Raw genomic sequence first — 19,680 nt, forward strand, 5'->3', positions numbered from 1 at the left:
ACCTCATCGCCCTCTACAGCTACCTGAAAGGAGGTTGCAGAGAGCTGGGGATGAGCCTCTTTAACCAAGTAACAAGCGATAGGACAAGAGGGAATGGCCTCCAGTTGTGCCAGGGAAGGTTTAGACTAGATGTCAGGAAGCATTTCTTTACAGAACGGGTTATTAGGCGTTGGAATGGATTGCCCAGGGAGGTGGTGGAGTTCCCATCCCTGGAGGTGTTTAAGAGTAGGGTCGACATAGCGCTGAGGGATATGGTGTAGTTGGGAACTGTCAATGTTAGGTTAGTGGTTGGACTAGATGATCTTCAAGGTCTTTTCCAACCTAGTTGATTCTGTGATTCTGTAAGCTATATTGTGAGAAAATGTTTATGGCATACAAAGGACTTGCTCAAGATCTTTGTGCAAGAGCCAAGAAGACAACATAGTCCATAACTTTCTGCCTTACTCACAAGAACAGCTTACATACCCTGCCTTCTCCTGACTGCCTCCTTTACCCATAAAGCTTCCCGCTGGCCCCAGTTTTCCTTTTGTTCTCTCCAAATACATACTTCTCCTATATTCTACTTTGTGAAAAGTATGTAATCTCGTTGGAAAGGTGCACCAACTAATCTCTCTTCCTCGGTATTTATCCATTTAGTGTTGTTATCCATCTGTACCAACCCTAATCAATAGTGTAACTGAAACCACTTAGCACCAAATCTCTACTACACCTCTTATCATCAGAAAAAAAGAAAAAGAAAAAGGAACCGTAAAAGAAATTTTATTAGAAATGTGACAGAAAAAATTAATTACGAAGTTATTTAAAAATCCTTCAAAGTTACCCTAATTTAAATGCTTGCATATATATATATGTATAGTCATTGGACATGCCAGGTCATCATGCTCACTCAGCACTTCTGTATTTGCAAAAACTGTATCAGAAAAGCAAGTATCTATTTCGAAAACATTATTGCCAAAGGATGAAATGCAGTATATCATAAAACTAATCAACCCTGTGTAGCTACAGTGGAAGTCTTTACGACAACTTTTTTATAAAAAGTCAACACATACTAGATTATGAATGTAAAGCCATGTAATTATTAGGAAATTTGAATCTTTCTGGATCAGATGTTCACTATCAAACTGCATAGTGACTATAAAATGACCTACAACTTTGGCAGATTTTTTCCATTTAAAGAAATATGAACACATATGAAAAGAAAAATTAGGTGGGTTTGAAGAATTCACTGTAGCTTTTTTATGCTAACTATTTTCATGCTGATATGTTTGCAACATAACTGAAGCCCTAGAGTGTAGAGAAAGCACTTAGTTATGAAGGAATGACACTACCAGATATATTTTAGTTTCTAATTACAAAGGAAAAAAGTATCTACAACCTTTTCCTCTTAGAATGAACTCTCAAACAGTCGTACAGTATCTTTCATTCTGCACACTCAGAACCAAGGAAAATAAAAAATAAAAAATTATTTCATTGTAAAATGGAAAAAAAATATTGGGGCTAGGCAGAGAGGTGTGAGAATTCTTGGTTCCTAATCTTTCTTTATAACGTATGGTAGGGTTACTTATTTCTTTCATATTCTTTTCCTTTCATTCAATTCAGAGAGGGAAACTTATGTGGTATTTCTAAGCTATGTAATCATTTTATCTTTCTCTTGCTCACTTTTTATTTTTTTTTCTTTCAATGTAGCACATACTAAGTTGTGACTCCAGAAATCTAAATAATGTGGAAGTGGCTAGACAATATCATGATATAAAATGACCATCCAAGATTCTATGAATTATAGGTTGTTCCTTAATCACCTTTCTAAGGAATCGGCAGATATGCCTGTTTAACTCAAACCTGTCTTATCAGAACAACCAAAGTATTTTGTTTCTTCTTGAACTGCTTTTGTTAGTCAAGGAATAAACTGAAGATGTTGTTACTGGACTGGAAATAGAAAAAAATGAACTAGATGAGACTACATACCTAAAAGTACAGTGTATCAAATAAATGTTGAACTAAACACCAAAGAGGGACATCCAGATTAAGCACCATATTTGTACGTTGGTTGTGAAACAGGATCTTAATTTCTTAAGAGTGAAATAGTACTTATGATGTTGCTAACTTCTGTGCTGTGAGACCTCTTTTAAAATGGTTTTCAAAATCAGCTTTAATGAAGCCTGACTTCAAAGGGGACAGTGAGAAAAATGTGGTCCTAGGGCTTCTAGGCAGGGCAACAGTGGTGTTCCTGATGTGTTTTGGTTGTGTGAAACAAGCATGCTTAAAAGAAAATTGATTATGCCTTGTGGCTCTGTCCCATTTGATACCAGTCACTAGTATTTTACTAGAATGTAATACCTTGAGTGCGTATAACAGCAAATATTACAGACTGATGAGATAATAGTAGTATCAAGAGGATTACTTTCCTCACCCCTGCAGATATGGGGAAGGTTTACAACAGGGATCCTGTCCATTCTTCAGCTGAGATTCAGGCCATTTTCCAGGGTCTGACCAGGTTAGCTAATACCTAGCTCCCAATTACTCTCCTTTATTACTTCTGATGGCTATTATGTTTGAGCAGATCATCAAAAATTGCTTTCTTCTTCAGCGGTAGTGAATTGGCTAATCCTTGGCCAGCCTAACGCATGGCTTTGGAGTCTTAAATGCCTGTGCCTCTGCCCTACATCTGCTTATGATCAGACTCCCACAAGGATAAATGGACACTTTATCTTCCTGCAAAGATCAACTCAAAACTCTTTACTAATGCCTTAAAAGATCTTTCCAATCTAATGTCACACAAAGAAAGAAAAACTACCTTTAATATAGTAGCCTGATAGTCACTGTGTAAGCCCTATTATGGTAGACCAATCATTTTCGGACAGTTTCATTTTTACAGCAAAAACCTCTTTGTCACAAAATCAGAAAAAAAGTGGACAATTACTATCTGTACCGAATGCCCTATTAATTACTGCTCTTGTTTCAGGGCCTTTAAAAGTATCTCCCCCCAACTACTCCTCCTATCTCCTCTGGCTCAGTAAAACTTTATTCCTTCCCTTCTTGTCTCTAGCCCTTACATGCCTGTATTTTTTTTGCCTTCTTTCCTTTCACTCTGGAATAATAAAGTGAAATTAACAAGATATAGCCAGCAGATGCACAAGAAATCATCACGTCTCTGACATAGCTTTCAATCCTAATTAAATTGAGCTATCTTAATCCATTCAGTTTCTGTGAGGGTTCATTCATTAGCATGTCTGCTGATGGAAGCACCTATAACAGATCTTTGTAGGAGGAATTAGTTACTGTCAATCTAGAAGCTCATTAGCATTGACATAGGACTTCCCCCCAAATATTTTTTTTTTTTTAATTAACAGGACATTCTTTAAGCCATATTAGTTTTGGCTACAGTCAATCCCAAATCCAGAGATACTATTTTATAACAGTAGTGGAGAACCACCTACTGGAAAGAATGCTTCTTGCAGCACAATCCATGATTCCTTAATGCTTACTGTACCTTTTTTCAGCTCCCATACCCAATGAAAAATGTCTCTGAGGAGCTGGTACTGATTTATTTCTTCGGAGAACTTTTTTTTTTTTTAAAAAAAAGAACAAGTTTGCAGCCAATTCCAGAAGAGGGACAGAAAATATAAGAGAAAAATCGTCTCACAAATGTCAAGCAGGAATCAGAGTAATGATGCTGTAAGCTCCTATGAGAGACATACTACCAATGTTGACATTCTGTGGTAAGGAAATATGCAGTTATGACATACAGAGGACTACAGTAAAGACCTTGTTACTAAAACATGCTGAAATCTATTTAATTTCTAGTTTTTCCTTAACAGTGTATTATATTTTTACGTACTTTTTTTTTTTTTTTTTTTTCCTGTGGGAAACAACGGGAATGAGGGAGCTGTATTTTAAGAATAAATCACAACAACAAAAATAATGACAGTCATTGTATTAAGGCACTATTTTCTCTTAAATTCTGCCTCCACCTGCTGGGCAGTGGGAGATACGCCACTGTGACAATATAAAGTGTCTTGCCAACAGCAACACTGCCAATATCGTTCTGAATATCCAGACGTGGTACCTGAAGCTAGGATAAAAGGGCATTACTTGAAAGTATAATTTTAAAAAGCTGATAAATGAACTTCTTTATTAGCTGCAGAATTGCAATAATATATATTCAATACATAGAGAGCTTCCATCAAGTTGTTGCAGATTCTTTTTAAAGCAATTTCAGTTATGGATATAGTCATGTAGCCCATGGTAGAAATGGGATAAAAGTGCTGCTATAACAGGCAATCCTATGTTCACCTCTTTCATGCACTTCATATTGTCCAGAACTATTTCTTTGATACAGGGGCATCTGCTGGAGAAAAACTGGATTTTTATTGAAACATTTTTATTTCGGTTTCCCAGTAATTTAGTTCCTTTTCTAAACTACAGATAGATTAACGTGTCATTTATTTTTTGGTGGAGTAAAATACATTGGTAAAAGTACTGATGTGAGAGAGATGGGGGGTTAACTACATTTACCAGTAGTACCAGTAGAACGTTTCTCACCCAGGATTATTGTGAGGCCTATATAAATATTAAGTGTGTCTGCTGAAAAGAGTGTAATGAAAATGCTGAAAACGGTAATTCATTTTTCCCATTCTGACGAGGGACAACCCCCTCAAATGAAAGCAATATAAATTATGTCAGCTTTACTGAAACAGAAATTGAAAATACTGATTATATTATGCAAGTCCAGCCCCCTGTGGACTAACAAGAACTTCTGCTAAATAACAAGTTTATCTGCCTGGAACAACTGGGTGATTGGAGCATAACAGTAAAGCAGAGCACAAGTATCACTCACAACTATTTTTAAAATGCTAAATCCTCTATTTTTTTTTTCCAAAGGAAAGTTTAAAGAACCTAGATCTCTAAACTCCAAGCCCTAAATCAAATAGCAAAAGACGAATAATGGCATTGCAGAATAAGAAGGAAAAAAGGTAGGACAGACTACCAAGATTTCCACCTCTTCACTGCTGTGTTTTCAGCTGTGACTTCTCCCAGGAGACCAAAAGCAGGCAGAAACAGACTCTGCAAGTCGATACTGCTCCAAATGGGGCTGGGGCCAGGGCCTGATCCTCGCCCACGCTCGGGGCTTTGACGTGATTTCACTAGTCTTCCAGCCACGTTAAATCATTTACAGGGTTCATCATCGCTTCCGTGTTTTATTTTACGAGCCAAACGAGCAGGCCAGCGGCGGGCACGCGCTCCCCCCATCACAGGGCGGGGCAGGGCGGTGCCCTGGCGGGAAAAGCCCCTGTCCTGGGCGGCGGAGCCCGCGCCTCGCGCGCTGCCCGCTGGGATTTGGAGTTTCGGCCGGCCCCGCGGGCCGCCGGGGCTGCACGGGGCGCCCGCCAGGGGGCGCCCAGGAGCGCGGGAAGCGCCGCCCTTCCCGCCCTGCAGTCAGGCGGCCCGGGGCCCAGGGCGGCGCTTGCGCAGCGCGGAAGGGCATCGCTGGGCGGAGGTTACCAGGTAACGGAGGGTATCCGTCCGCTGGGGGCCGCCTCCCTCACGGAGCGGCGGCAAAGATGGCGGCGGTGGTCGTTGAGGGAGGGCTGTGAGTCCCGCCGCCGGCGCTCTTCTGCGGCGCTGAGCGAAGCGGGGCCGCTGCTCTTCCCCGCTGCCGGACGGCGGAACGCCCGACTGGGCAGCCCGGGCCTCGCGGGCGGCGAACAGCGGTGGAGGAGAAACTGGTCCTGGGTGACCCCCCCTCCGCCGCGGGGTGAGCCGCCCTCTCCCCGCCTCGCGCGGCGGGCTGCCCCCGTTCTCTCGCGGGCAGCGGAGCGCGGGCGGAGCCGGGGGCCGCCGCTGGGGGGGGGGGGGGGCTAGGCCGCTGGGCCTGACCGTTGCGCCCCCGCGGGCCCGTGTGGGTGGGCGCCCGGCCGCCAAGGAGAGCGGGGTTAGCTTCGGAGCGGGGAGGAGAGCTCGGAGGCGGCGGCGGAGCCAGGCCCGCAGGCCCAGGGAGGCGGCGCGGTGCTGGCGGTTGGGGCGGGCCGCTCCCCTCCGCCCCGGGGAAGGGTGCCTGGCTCGCTCTCTGAGGAGACGCCGGCGGGGCAGTGGCAACGGCCGTGCTTCTGCCCGAGGCGCATTGGGCAGCGCCCGCCCGCCCCTCCTCCTCCTCTGTCCCGGGTTTTGGCGCCGTGAAGGAGCGGGCTTCCCGCGCGCCTCCCGGCCCGCCCGGCGCTTCCCCCGCCTCCCGCTGCAGCTCGGCTGGCAGGGACGCCCCGGATCGCTCCACCTGCCGGCCCCGTTGGCGGCGGCGAGACCCGCCGGGCCTGGGCTCGGCGTCCCGCCGTGGGAGTGGGCCAGGTTGGGACGGCAGCCTGCGGGGCGCCGGGAAGGGCGGAGGTGCGCGGCTCGGCCCGGGCCTGCGGGCTGGGGGTGCCGGGCGATCCGCTGTGGTCCGGGTGTTCGAGTTTGCAGGTCTCTTTCGCGCGTTGCTCGTGCGGGGGCTGCCCGGTGCAGCAAGGGAGGGCTTGCTGCGCTGTGTGTTTCTGTTTGATGGTACTGTATGGTTGGCAGTACTCGGCAGGCGTTGAATGAGTTGATGCTAAATTAATGCTCAGTGAGGGGCACGTGTCGTAAAAACTAAATTTAAAGACATGTTTGATCCCATTTTCAGTCTTTATAGCTCTGTGGGGTTTTTTTTACTACTTTTTGTTTTCCATTTTTAATTTTCAAAAGCTCTGCAGATTTAAGTGCTCTTCAGAGCTCTTGCAGTTCACATAAATGCTATAGGAAAAAATGTCACAAATAACTGCTGTAGAAAGAAAAGGTGTTTAAAAATATGTATCTGGTTCATTAGTATGTTTGGTAGTGATACTTTGAGCAATTTGTATGTTACTATTACATGTACAAAATATGTTTTGACTGTAGTCTTACATGTTTTGACTATAATCGTACATGTTATCTTAAGTTACTATTTCTGTAGAAAATATAGTTGACAGTATTTTTTTTTTTTTCCCAAGTCCCTTAGTAGATGTAAGGCAGTACGCACATGCTCAAATAGAGCTTTTATACACATTCTGTAATGTGCAAGAATCTGAGATTGGTAATGGGTCGCTGGATGCAGAAATAGCATAATGGGAGGATACCAGAGCTTTTATAAAAGGATTTCTTCTGGAAATAGCTGGTAAAATGAAAAGTAAGGAAAAATACAAATTAGTGAAGTATGTGTGTGGAGGTGAAAAACACAGCTTTGTAGGGGAGAAATTCTTCTTTAAGAAGAAACTTGGCTGAACCTCTTCATATTTTTTAACTAAATCGAAGGGATAAAATATCAGCATAGCTCTGTGATCTTAAGATCACTTGAATATAACTTGGAAATATGAAGACTATAATGTTTAGAAACTTGCTGTCTGGGAAGGACACAGTTCTCTTGGAACACTTTAAAATTCTCTTGCTGGAAGTAATCAGGATATTGTTATTTTTGAGCTGTATTTATTAGAGAGCATTGGTGTCTGCATAGTGTCCTTGTTTGACAATATTATCCAGAATATTCCATGTGTGACAGTGAATTTACTTCAGAGGTAATCAGAGACTCCTACAGCAAAGATAGTTGAAGATAGCTTTTGTCAAAGTTTTAAATCAAATACAAATAGTTATTTCTATTACGTAAAGATGAATATTGCTACTTCTTGTTTTTACAGTACAAGGTAGGGAAAAACTACTTTTGCCATGGTTTTAGTAGAATTATATAACATGAGGAGAAGCAAGTGGCTTACTGAATTGAAGTGTAAACCCAGATGGCCTCTAATCTTGTCAAGATGAACTTGTTATGCTTAGTGGTGTCAGGCAGGATAGAGTGCCACATGAAATGTTGGGTCTTGTGCATCAGCAAAGCTGAACAGTTTATCTGTAACTGAAGAAAGTTCTTACAAAACATAGCTGTTTCTAAAATAAGCTAAACTGGTAACTATGTGTTGGCTTTGGATGCTTGTCATATTTACCTTGAGTTGGCAGGAGAGCTTCTCTTTGAACTTTTCACAGGATGCTTGTGCTTCTGCATGAAAACAATGAAATGTGAAAAGGCATTGTCTTCTTATTTTCTAAATAAATCTCACAGTTCACCTGGGTGAAAGTTGCACAGAAGGTGTGGTTTCACAGTTGATGTGTCTGGGTTTCGCTCCGCCTGATGACATTGTTTTTATTTGCCTTCCTTGAGCCTACAGATCTTATATAGTCATAAGGTTAGCCAGACCAGGGAGCTTATCCAGTTGAGATCTCATCTGGGTTTTTTTTAACTTCAATTTTGTTTGTTGGCTACCTGGTTTGTAGATGGTACTCTGATTGCACGGCCTAGTGGACACATCTGTTGGGACGAAGAAGGGAGTGTGAATGAACGTGCAAGGACAGCAGGGCACAGATCTGCCAGTTCCCAGAGTAGCAGGCACTTAATTATACCTGTGTTATGATTTTGATTGTGAGATGCAGAAGCTGAATTATTCCTAACTGTGTTAGCATGACTTAGGTTGGTACACTGCCGAGTGGAGATGAGGTATGGTATAATGAGCATTTCCTTAATGGTATCATAATAGGCTATGTTTGCATAAAAATACTGCTTTGTGCCAGTGCACCTACTGGGAGGGCTGTACTGTGTGATTTTGACTGAATACTATACTTAAGCAGAAGAGGTGTACTAGTACAGCTTTTAAACTTAGTTCAGGGTTAATAATTTCTTTTCTGGAATTGATTATAAAAAACCCCAACTTCTTAGATACTTCTTAATCTTGAGTTTTAGGCTATTTCTTCACCCATGCTGTGTGAAATCTTGGTGTGAAAATTAATAGTAGATAGGTTGCAGTAAAACGTTTAGAAATAAATAGTCCTTTTTGATTCTTTTCCATTAAAGATAAAGCTAGGATCATGTCTTAACATAGCAGTTAAAACTAGCTGGAAAAAGTAGTTCTCTGCCAGACTGTTTTTCTTCTACATATGTAACGGAACTTCATAGCTGTTACAAAGCAAAAGTTAACAGCTTTGTGCAGTGAAACTGTGCCAGCAGCACTTAGGCTACACAGGTTTTATTGCAGCCTGAGAGTATATACAGTTATGTATTCTTCACCTTTTCAAACAGGCTAATCTAATTTCACTGCCATAAAGGAATACTTCATTTCTGATCTTGCAGATTTAACAACTTTTTTATTACTACTGTCAAAACTAGAAGTGAAAATGAAAACTTTGGCATAGAGATTGCTTTATACTGCTCGGAATGACACTATTAGAGAGCAGCAAAGCTCTAGGAAACCCAAATCATTTGGGTTTTTTTTCTAGAAACTACATAAGTAGCTCGTCATTCACTGCTTAAATAACTAAACCTGTAGCAAAGACAGTAAAAGTCCTTTTATTGGTATCTATTTTCTATGTGTTGTATCAAGTATTCCCTTCAGTGCTCTGTTGTCAACATCTTAGTATTGAAATAAATGTGAAAGTTTGTCATATTGAATATCCAAAGTCACTTACTGTATTGAATAGACATCACCCTGGACCTGAAAGTGCAGGCTTTGTGAATCATAAAGCAGCCTCTCCAAGGATTGTATAGTGTGTTTTAAAGTGAGGAAAATTGAGAGCCTAAGAAAAAAAAATTTCTTTCTAAGAGCAGAGATTAAAAAAAACCCCGGACTCAATTGTTTAATTTTTAATGCCAGTATCTGTGTTCTCACAGTTACATTTTTAGTAACATGGTTTACTGAACAGGGGTTTTAGTTTCCTAGAACAGCCTTGCGTTTGCATTTTATAAAGAATATGTAGTTGTCATCTCAGATTATGAATCTTTAAAATGTTCTACATAAACTGATTTCAATACAGCACATTTCTTTCAACTATTTCTTTTAGATTCATTTTATTGATTGCTTGTCATGGCAACAGGAGGTGGTCCCTTTGAAGAAGGCATGAATGATCAGGACTTGCCTAGCTGGAGCAGTGAGAGCCTTGATGACCGGCTGAACAACACGGTATAATTAATCTTACCTTTCAGTTGCCATTTTATTTTATACTGTATGTTAAAATTACCAGGTAGATTCTGTTAGTGGCAGGTAACAATACAAAACCCCTAGCCTTGTCAGTACAGCTTTACAGGTAAGTATCTGCAAAAACAATGAAAATAATTGAGGTAAATGTAAGCAAGCAACAAGGCTTGGTAATTCAGAGGTTTGGAAGTCTGTAGATGTATTTATGGGAAGTGTTTTGGGTAAATAAAGTAGCTAGACACAAAAGCATTGCAGGTGTCATGAAAGTGAAAACTGTTAATTTTAAAAGTTCTAATCTGCTGAAGAGTCTTCAGCAAAGAAGAAAAATGCGATTTTAGCTTCATTTGAAATTAATTTAATGCAGTGTAGGGTGAAACGGGTTTAAAATTTCCTGACAAGCTATTTTTTAATTTATGCAGTGGAGAAAATTGTATTTTGTAGCGTGACATTTGCTCGAGAAAACTTAAGTGTATATTTTGATAGTGGTTTTTATTTTTACTTCTAAAATGGAAGTAAACTCTCTTTTACTGAATTGAAACAGTTGCTTTTTATCTATGTGGATAACAATTCCGACTTTTTTTTTTCTTCCCTCTCCTTCCCCTTAAGGACTGGGGAAGTCAACAGAAGAAAGCAAATAGATCTTCAGAAAAAAACAAGAAAAAGCTTAGTGGGGAAGCTGAAACAAGGCTTACTAATGATATATCTCCAGAATCCTCACCTGGAATGGGACGACGGAAGACCAGAACTCCTCATAGTTTTCCTCATGCTCGATACATGACCCAGATGTCTGTTCCAGAGCAGGCTGAACTAGAAAGGCTTAAACAAAGAATAAACTTCAGTGATCTGGATCAGGTTTGTGTGAATACTAGCTCCCATTCTAAATGTGACTACCAAATTTATTCAGCTATCTTTTAATAATTTGACAGATGAATAAAGCAAGCTTTCATAAGTGATTAAAGTAAAAAAAGCTTATAGGCGCTATGAGAGCTAAATCAAAATTCTGGTTTTGAACTCAAGAAAATTATAGAAAGTTCAGGACCGTGGCTTTTGTATGCTTGAGAGTAAGCTAGCTGTTTTCACTTTCTTCCTCTCAATCATTAACAAATTCCTGTGTCCTCAGATCAGTGTTTCTTATTCATCATACTTGTCTGCCACTCAAAAATATTTGTTACCTTATTTTGGAAGTCTGTTCTTGAAGTGCCAGTTTGCGATTCTGAATATGGTGGATTAAGTAGAAGAGTAGTGTTAAAAACTGCTCAGTAGAGTGTAAAGCAAGGTATGGCATCAATTCCTGAGCCATAACTGCTTCTTTGGGAATATGGCACATTCGTCCTTTCCTTGTGCAAAACAATGAAGAGCACAAGGGATTAATTCTTTGGTAACAAAGCATAAATTTGTTCTAACAGTTTCAGAATAGAGGCTTGTTAATCTTTGCCAAAGTTTATTAACTTGTTTGGGTTGTGAAGATTCTTTCAAATGTGATTCATTGCTTTGGCTTAGAGTATAAAGATTGGGCATAACTTCCTCCCCAGATGTATGTTACAGCAACAAGTTGCTATTCATAAGGTTGTAAAGAAAAGCTGAAGTTATGAGGTATCATATTCTGCAAGTGAATATGTTGCTTTTTTGTTACTGTTATTCTCTGAAATGTACCTGGAGAAGTAGGGTACCTTTCACTATAGTAAAGGTGAAGGCCACAGCTGGGGTGAGGAGCTAAGCTTTGAGGAATTGAAGAACCCTTTTGCTTCTCAGCTGTTCTGGGAGGGTGGGCTTGCTTTCTGAAAACTCCATGGCAAAAATCACCAGCACTGCCTTTAGCTAGCTTTTGGTTAATCAGTGACTAAGGTAACCTTAAAATCAGCCTAATAATACTGCCAAACTGATAATCCAAGCAGTGAAACTGATCAGTGTTGAGAATATATTGGAGGAAGAAAATAAAGCAATTGTTCTTTTATTTCTTTATAGAGAAGCATTGGAAGTGATTCTCAAGGCAGGGCAACGGCTGCTAACAACAAACGTCAACTTAATGAAAACAAAAAACCATTCAACTTCCTGTCACTGCAGATAAATACTAACAAAAGCAAAGATCTTGCCTCAGGATCCCAAAAAAAGGAAAGTGGGGTATCAGTGCAATGTAAGGAGTTGTTTGGAGCTGCTGTAAGCAAGGATTTCTTGCAAAATTGTCAAGTCTCTGCTCAAGAAGATGGAAGGAGAGAAGCAGCTATGGATAGTAGCCAGGTATTTACATAGCCCATAAAGTCTACAGAATATTGACTCCTAAGAAGGGTTTTAATTACCTTGTTACTTTTCAGTGTATCTTCCTATATTTTCCAGAAAGTATAAACATTAAGTCTTTATTGGAAATACTTATCTTCCCACTGTTCTAAAAGCTGACTTGAGGAAAATGTGAAAACAAACTTAGTCATGTATTGTTCTTTAGAAGTCTGCTTATTGGTAACAGAAGCAGTATTTTCATCTTAGAGGCTGGTTCTTTTCCGCACAGTTCCAGAAACTACTCTCATAGTTCAATGTTTTCATATGTTAATGAGCTCAATTCTGTTTTAGCCTATGTCGAGAAGCCCCCTTGCAACTTCATGCATGCGTAAATCTATCGTTACAAAAGCTGTTCACTTTTAACCACTTGCAGAGGTGTGCTTATAGGATTGAAAGTACTAGTATGTCACCCCTTTAATTACTACTTTGCTGTTGCTATCACCATGTCTTGTGCATTAAATACATTAAAGCTGTAGCTGAATGCATTCAGTAATTTCAGTGTCTTTACAGATTGTGAGCAGACTAGTTCAGATTCGCGACTATATTGCTAAGGCCAGCTCCATGCGGGATGATCTTGTAGAGAAAAATGAAAGATCGGCCAATGTTGAGCGTTTATCACACCTTATAGATCACCTTAAAGAGCAGGAGAAATCCTATCTGAAATTTTTGCAAAAGATGCTTGTAAGTTTGAGAATATAATATATTTGTTTCTGCACTGTAAGTGTTTTAGGAGTTGACCTTTGATGGTGCTACTGGGGGTGTTGGCTTTGATATGTAGTACCTTCCATAATTCATTTTTACCTGCCCCCTTATATAGCTTTTGATTTATGCCAATGAAATATTTCAGGCTAGAGAAAATGAGGAGGATGATGTTCGGACTATAGATTCAGCTGTGGGATCTGGTTCTGTAGGTGAGAGCACATCGCTAAACATTGATGTGCAGTCTGAGGCTTCAGATACAACGGTAAGCTGCCTTTTAGTAATTAAGGTGCTAGAAATGAAGAGTTTGTTTTGGTTTTGTGGTGATTGTTATGATAGTGTCATATCTTCAGTTCAATTAAAAAAAAAAACCATCCCCAAATACTCAGAAGGTATTCATGCATGTGTGGATATTATTTTTTTTTAATATGGGGGGAAAAAACTAATGATTCTGTCACAACAAAAATGTGTCTAATTTTTAAAAAATCTTTAGTCTTCACAGTAGAATGAAGGGTTAAATGTTTGCTTTGGCAGAGCATGCACTGGATTGATATAGGAAAGACTAATTTTCTATACAATTTTTCATTTATAACTTTGTTTCTGTTAATGGGGAAAACTTGCTGGTGTTGGGTGAGAAGAGGTTTAGAAATGAGTCATCAGTGGGCCATTGCCCAAGCATCTTGCTAGTGATATGATAGAAATATTGGCCTGACACAGAAGTTTCTCTCTTTGGAGACATGAACAGCTTCTAGAAAATGTGTTCTGTAATTAGTTTGGAGATACACAGACAATCTTCCTTTCTATTTATAAAAGCTTTTATATTAACATGGTAAACGGTTCTTGTAGTAGATACAAAAGCATTTTAATAACAACTTATGTTTTACATCTTCCAATACTACTATACTGAGGACAGTATAGCACCAAAGAGCTAGTACTGTTTTGACTAGTTTAGTACACTGAAAGTTCTCCAGATGAGGACAATTTACGTGCTTGGAAGTAAAACAGCAGTTAAAACATAAAAATAATTACAAAAACTTCTTTAGGTTTGTAAGAACTTCTATCCCTCTAAAGAAATAAAATGATAAACACAAAAGACATACTTTTAACTTAAAAAAAAATTGGAAACTAGAAAGAGACTAGTACAGTTTTGTAAAAGTATGCATGTAAACTTGCATTTTTCTTCATCTTTGCAAAATGGGTTTTACTTCTATTGTTTGGCTTGTCATTTTGCATCTAATTTCTCTTTACATGCAGCTTGAATATATTACATGTAGAATGAATGTTTCTAGTCTTAATAGGTTGATTGCTATATGGAGCCTTACTGTTATGAAAATCCTAAGAATGACTAAAAATATCTTTGCTCTTTAGTAGATTTTATTTTATATTAGTTTTCATTATTTGACAAGATATAAGTGGATAACTTAAAAGTGCATGCTAAGTTGAAGCACATGTTTAAAATCTAACATACTAAACTATTTAATGAAGGAGGTATCTTTTAGTTTGAGCATTCGGCCCCGCATTGAGGACAAACTAGGGAATTCAGCTTCACAAGAACAGGTTACAGTAAGCCCTAAAGGGAAGAGTGACAGAGCTACTCTGAATGACAGGGAAATCTGGCCTTGTAGGATTAATAGCCAAGAACATGGATTGCCTTCAAAGGTACACTTCAAAATATTACTTTAGCCTCAAATAGGGTTTATACATGCTGATTTTTTTTTTCTTCCTCTTCTTAACTGCTTCAGATGTATTTGTTACTTACAGTGAATGTTTGGCCTGCTTATCTGTATCCAGCTATCTTTTCATTGAATGAATCTTCTTTGCCTAGACTTTTTTCCCTTTAAATAGAAATTTTGACAGCTTTCTCTTCTGAACTGACAACACTGAGAGAGAAAGTACTACATGTAACTGTGCAGCAGGAGTTCTGATTTTACATAGATGATCCTTCCAGTTTTGCTGTTCTCTTTCTGGAAAAAGATACTGTAAATGTGACTTCTAGGCACTTGTCATGTTAACACCAACAGTCTGCCAATGCAAATTGAAGCTAATACCACATAGAGAAAATAAATTAGGGAAAGCAGCCTTAACTTGTTCCACAAATGTTTTTGTATAGCTGTTTATATAAATACTTGGTTGGAAGGGGAAAGACTTAAGGGGCTTGGAGTCTAAAACTTCTTCTGTTATCTGTTACTAGCTCTTCTGTGGCTTTGTCTCTTACTCTGATATTTTTTTAAAGGTTTGATTTAATTTTTTTTCCATAAAATAAAAGGCTTGAATGTTTTGTCAAGCTTATTAGTCTAAATGTAGAACTAAGCTTAAAAAAATTGTGATTTTGATGGACTCGAGCAAATCTGGTACTTCGGATAAAGCTATATAGGTGAGGAAGACTGAGAGACATTCCCTTTTTCCCTTGCTTCCACTCGTTCCTTCTTGTGTTGATTTCATTGCGTACTCTGTTTTGACTTTGCTTTTTATATATAAGATGAAAGTTTAACAGGAATGATCAGTGCCAGTTGCAGTGCATGTTTTAGTGACACTTTGAGAAGTTTAGAATTCTGGACGGGCTCTCCTTCCTCTGCTGGAAAGTTGAACATTCCCTGGTATCCAGAACTAGTTAATAAGATGCCCACTTCTATTTTGACATTTGGTGCAGAATTTTTGGACTGAGAGAATTTTGTACTTAAAGAACTCAGCACTATGTGGGCAGATGATGCTTTTAAGTTAGTAATGTTCTTTTTAAATATTTGTAAACTCCTAACGAAAAGGAGGCAATTTTTTCCATGGTTTCATCTGCATAGTGTGATAATCCAATTTCAAACAGGGTCAGAGATTTTAACTGTGGATATCTCATTAATTTGCTGACAATCCTTGGATAAAAGTTTTGAGACAAATCTTCAGCTTTTAATAAGGATAGGATGAGGAAAATAACTTAGTTTTAATATATTTTAACTGCTCAACATGTTTTCATTCCTTCAGATCTATTTCCATGTGTTGGAATATATGATATAGAGGGGCTTCTGCACATTTTTTTGTTTTGAAATTGGTTTACCTAAATCTGGTCTATTCTAGTATCTGTGGCATAAATACAGCATACAAAACTAAACACATTGTAGGTTAGAGGAAAAAAAGCTGTCCAAAACTTTCTGCTGAAAATCTAGATGTTTTAGGCCAGTAAATCAATCTAGATCTTGTATTATATACTCCATGATACTATGCCTTATCTTGCTTAGCTTTACCAGTCTCATACCTTAATATCCTCTTCTATGATTCAAGAGACAGAGGGATGCTTGGGTTAGTTTTTGGGACATTAGGGCAGCTGAGTGGATTTCTAAAGAAAACGTAACCCTCAGAAGTGGTAAGCATGTCTTGGTGGTACAGGCTTCTCCCTATGGGATGTCTAAAATTTTTAGACTGAAAAGGACTACCGGAAAGGTGAAGCTGTTTCATTTTCACCTTTTTACACTAACCAGGCTGTTTGATTCTATTAAAGTCCTGCTTGTTTAGAGGCTTATGTCACTAGTACTCAACAAATGTATTGTCATGGTTATGGTAATGTTCTTCCGTATCTTGCAGGCCAGAGATCCTCAACAGGAAGCTAAAGAAGAGTTGGAGAACTTGAAGAAGCAGCATGATTTATTGAAAAGGATGCTACAACAGCAGGAGCAATTGAAGGCTCTTCAGGGAAGACAGGCAGCTCTTCTTGCTTTGCAGCATAAAGCAGAGCAAGCAATTGCTGTCATGGATGATTCTGGTATGTGGAATGATGGTGTCTTTGATACCGTGTTAGCGTGCTGATTGAATGATTAAAGCTGGAATTGTGGAATACACATTAAAAGGTATTTTTTACTGCAATGCTTCTATTTCTGAAAAGAGTTGGCATTGTAACATTGTAAAATGTGTGGTTAAGCGTGGGTTTTTCTCCTAAGAATTGGTCTATGACCTCAGATTAGGGGTCTGCCTCTCATCTCCATCTTTGTACCAGGCCTTTGAAGGAAAGAATCAGAGGAGGATATAGAGTGTTCTCTCCCTTTCTGCATCCTTCTGGCTACAGGCAGTTGGTAGTTTGAGTTTTTGTTTGCTTTTTCATGGGATTTTGGTTTTAGTGGCTGGTTGCTTGGCATTTTAATAGCCATTGGTAGACTAATGATTTATCCAGTAAAAGAAAGGAGGAAGTTGCTAAAGCAGTTACATAAGTAAATATGAAACTAGAACTCTGTGAAATTCCATGGCGTGTAAACTGGGGACATGGTTCTGATAACAGAGCACCATCATTATGTTATAACCTTCAGTTTAAAAGCATTCTACTAATTCTTATATTTCCAACTCTTAAAAAAATATCTTTGGGACAGAGACTTCCTTCTGATATCTGCTTAAAGCTTGTTAGCAGAGTTGTTTTCTCAGGAGTTCAGTCTTAAAAGGGAGATAGTTGTCCTTCATTTGTGCACTGTTGACATGTGAATTATCTTCTGTTGGAAGCTTGTCCTGCACCCCCCACTTCCCTAAATGCTGTTCAGTTTTCTTTGGAAATAGGGTACAGTTATGCGTGCAGTTGTAGGGAATGACATTTTTGCACTGAGCAAATACAGATTCAGTCTGTGTTGCTGTTCCATGACTCTTTCCCGTAAGAGTTGCTATTAGGCTTGATTATTATTACAGTTAATTTTTGTATTTAAAACAGCTTAATTTGTAGCAATATAAGCATTGGTTTCTACATTTTACAAAAGGTCTCTTTTTAAGATTCCTTGTTCTGATGAGTTCCTCTTTCTGCTTTTTCTCCTGTCCTTGGTTTGATAGACTGTAGGAAAGAAGGTGGAACTAGTTAAAACTGTAGATTTTAGTGTAGGAAGAGAAGCAGAGCAATTAGTAAGTAAAGAGCTTTTAGAAAGCTATCACAGGAGCAAGAGAAGCACGTGTCTTACGGAAGGTGTTTTCTTGTTTCTTAAATGGTTTTCAGTAATTGCTTTTCTCCCACCTGCTCTGTGGCAGTAGACCTGTGATGGAATCTACTTTCTCTTCTTCCCTCAAATATAGAAAACTCCATCTTGATGAGGAGTGGGTAGGTGAAGTGGGTAGAAAATAGGATTACTTATGATAAATTAGAACTTTTTTTTTAGCTCTTTGGTGTTGTTTTTATTTGTTTCGTATTTCCACTTGTGTCACTCGTAACAGTTTTACTGCTGTTTGTGTTGACTTCCGTAAAGATGTGGTATGTGCAGGAATTGTAGAATAGGAAATGTAAAGATTCAAATTCAACATAGGGCAAAAAAAAATGGTTTTAAACTTGAAAAATAGTAAAACTTTATTGTGCAGGTAACAAAGTCATGGTCTGTGGGGAAAATGAGTAATACTTGTGCTTGATTTTCATTATGAAGTGTTGGTTCATGTTTAGGGAAACAGTTGTTATTTGGATCTCTCAGTTGTTAGTACTGCTTGAATCTGAGCTTACAGGGAGGGGGAAAAAGCTGTCTTAATGTATTCTTCTCATAAAGCTTTTTGAAGGACAAACCCCTGTTTGCAGCTGTAAAGATTGCCATTTACACCAAGATTAAATCTTGGTGTCCTTAATTTATTACTTTAAGGAAGTAAAATTACATGCACTGTTCTTAGTTTGGCTATACTAAGTAATAACAGTTTTGTTTCTAACAAGCAAAATGTTTCCATCAACCCTAGGCAGCTTGGTGGTTTTCATTTTGCTCTGACTTTTTTAGCAAAACACAGAACAGACTTATAAAGTCCTTTTGCGTGGTTCTTCACAAAGGAGCTGTGAGTTGGCTTGTTAGTATTTCTGTAATGGAAGTAATCTTTCAAGAGTAAAGTTGGTGGGAAGGACACAACATTAAAGAGGTGCAGTATATTGATGTTCTTGAGAAACCAGCCATTTTCATCAAATAGCCTTTATTTCATCACTCTGGAAAAGTATTTACATTTTCTCCTTCTTCTGCATGCCCAGTTGTAACAGAGACTACAGGTAGTGTTTCAGGAGTAAGCCTTACATCAGAACTGAATGAAGAATTGAATGACTTAATTCAGCGCTTTCACAACCAGCTTCATGATTCTCAGGTCAGTCCTTGGATTGCACTGTATAAGTTTTGCCATTGTCTGTTTCTTATTATTTTGATCAGAGCAGTTAAATGTTTGTCTGCTTATTTGCATGCAATTGCTAGTGGAGTAATTAGGTTTCCCCAAACTTGAAAGCTCAGCATCTTGTGTTCTTAAGAGTTATTAGCTGACTGATCTGTGCTTTCTGTCTCAGTTTTCTATGAACTTCCAAAGAAATATTTTCTGTATCGCAATATAATTATATATTAATTTAATATATAATTGGAATATCATGAAAGTGTTTTCAGTATCAGTTTTACTTTATAATGTTGTTTGTTCTGGTGTTGAGCATAGTAAGCCTGTAAGAGGGCTTTTTGTTTCTTACCGTTTATTTGGCTTTTTTCATAGTATTCTGAACAAAATGAAATTACTCTTTGTAGACACAGTCTGTACCAGACAATAGAAGGCAAGCAGAAAGTCTTTCACTTACCAGAGAGGTTTCACAGAGCAGAAACTCTTCAATGTCTGAGCACCTGTCAGATGAGAAGGCGCAGCTTTTTAACAAGATGCGAATGTTGCAGGGTAAAAAGCAAAAAATGGACAAACTGTTAGGTGAACTTCATACGCTTCGTGACCAACATCTAAATAACTCCTCCTGTAAGTAAATAGA

The 19,680-nt window shown here is 39.0% G+C and overlaps 1 protein-coding gene across 17 annotated transcripts in view; it reads left to right on the forward strand.

Annotated features, from left to right (window-relative positions):
• The first annotated feature begins 5,418 nt into the window (after positions 1 to 5,418).
• PCM1 (pericentriolar material 1) overlaps positions 5,419 to 19,680 on the forward strand; it is a 45,218-nt gene continuing 30,956 nt past the window's right edge. For 10 of the 17 annotated variants that reach the window (XM_074822664.1, XM_074822670.1, XM_074822667.1 and 7 more), the window contains exons 1-9: positions 5,419 to 5,505; positions 9,868 to 9,986; positions 10,608 to 10,853; positions 11,967 to 12,239; positions 12,786 to 12,956; positions 13,123 to 13,239; positions 16,545 to 16,722; positions 18,922 to 19,031; positions 19,451 to 19,667. In XM_074822664.1, coding sequence (XP_074678765.1) covers positions 9,891 to 9,986; positions 10,608 to 10,853; positions 11,967 to 12,239; positions 12,786 to 12,956; positions 13,123 to 13,239; positions 16,545 to 16,722; positions 18,922 to 19,031; positions 19,451 to 19,667 — 1,408 coding nt within the window. In that variant the 5' untranslated portion in view covers positions 5,419 to 5,505; positions 9,868 to 9,890. Of the gene's footprint in view, positions 5,506 to 5,531; positions 5,756 to 6,435; positions 6,457 to 9,867; positions 9,987 to 10,607; positions 10,854 to 11,966; positions 12,240 to 12,785; positions 12,957 to 13,122; positions 13,240 to 16,544; positions 16,723 to 18,921; positions 19,032 to 19,450; positions 19,668 to 19,680 lie in introns of those variants that run through there. The other 7 variants (XM_074822672.1, XM_074822680.1, XM_074822677.1 and 4 more) reach the window with 5 other exon arrangements.

This window comes from Strix aluco, chromosome 4 (assembly GCF_031877795.1).
Source record: "Strix aluco isolate bStrAlu1 chromosome 4, bStrAlu1.hap1, whole genome shotgun sequence".
In the NCBI taxonomy this organism is placed as follows: Eukaryota; Metazoa; Chordata; class Aves; order Strigiformes; family Strigidae; genus Strix; species Strix aluco.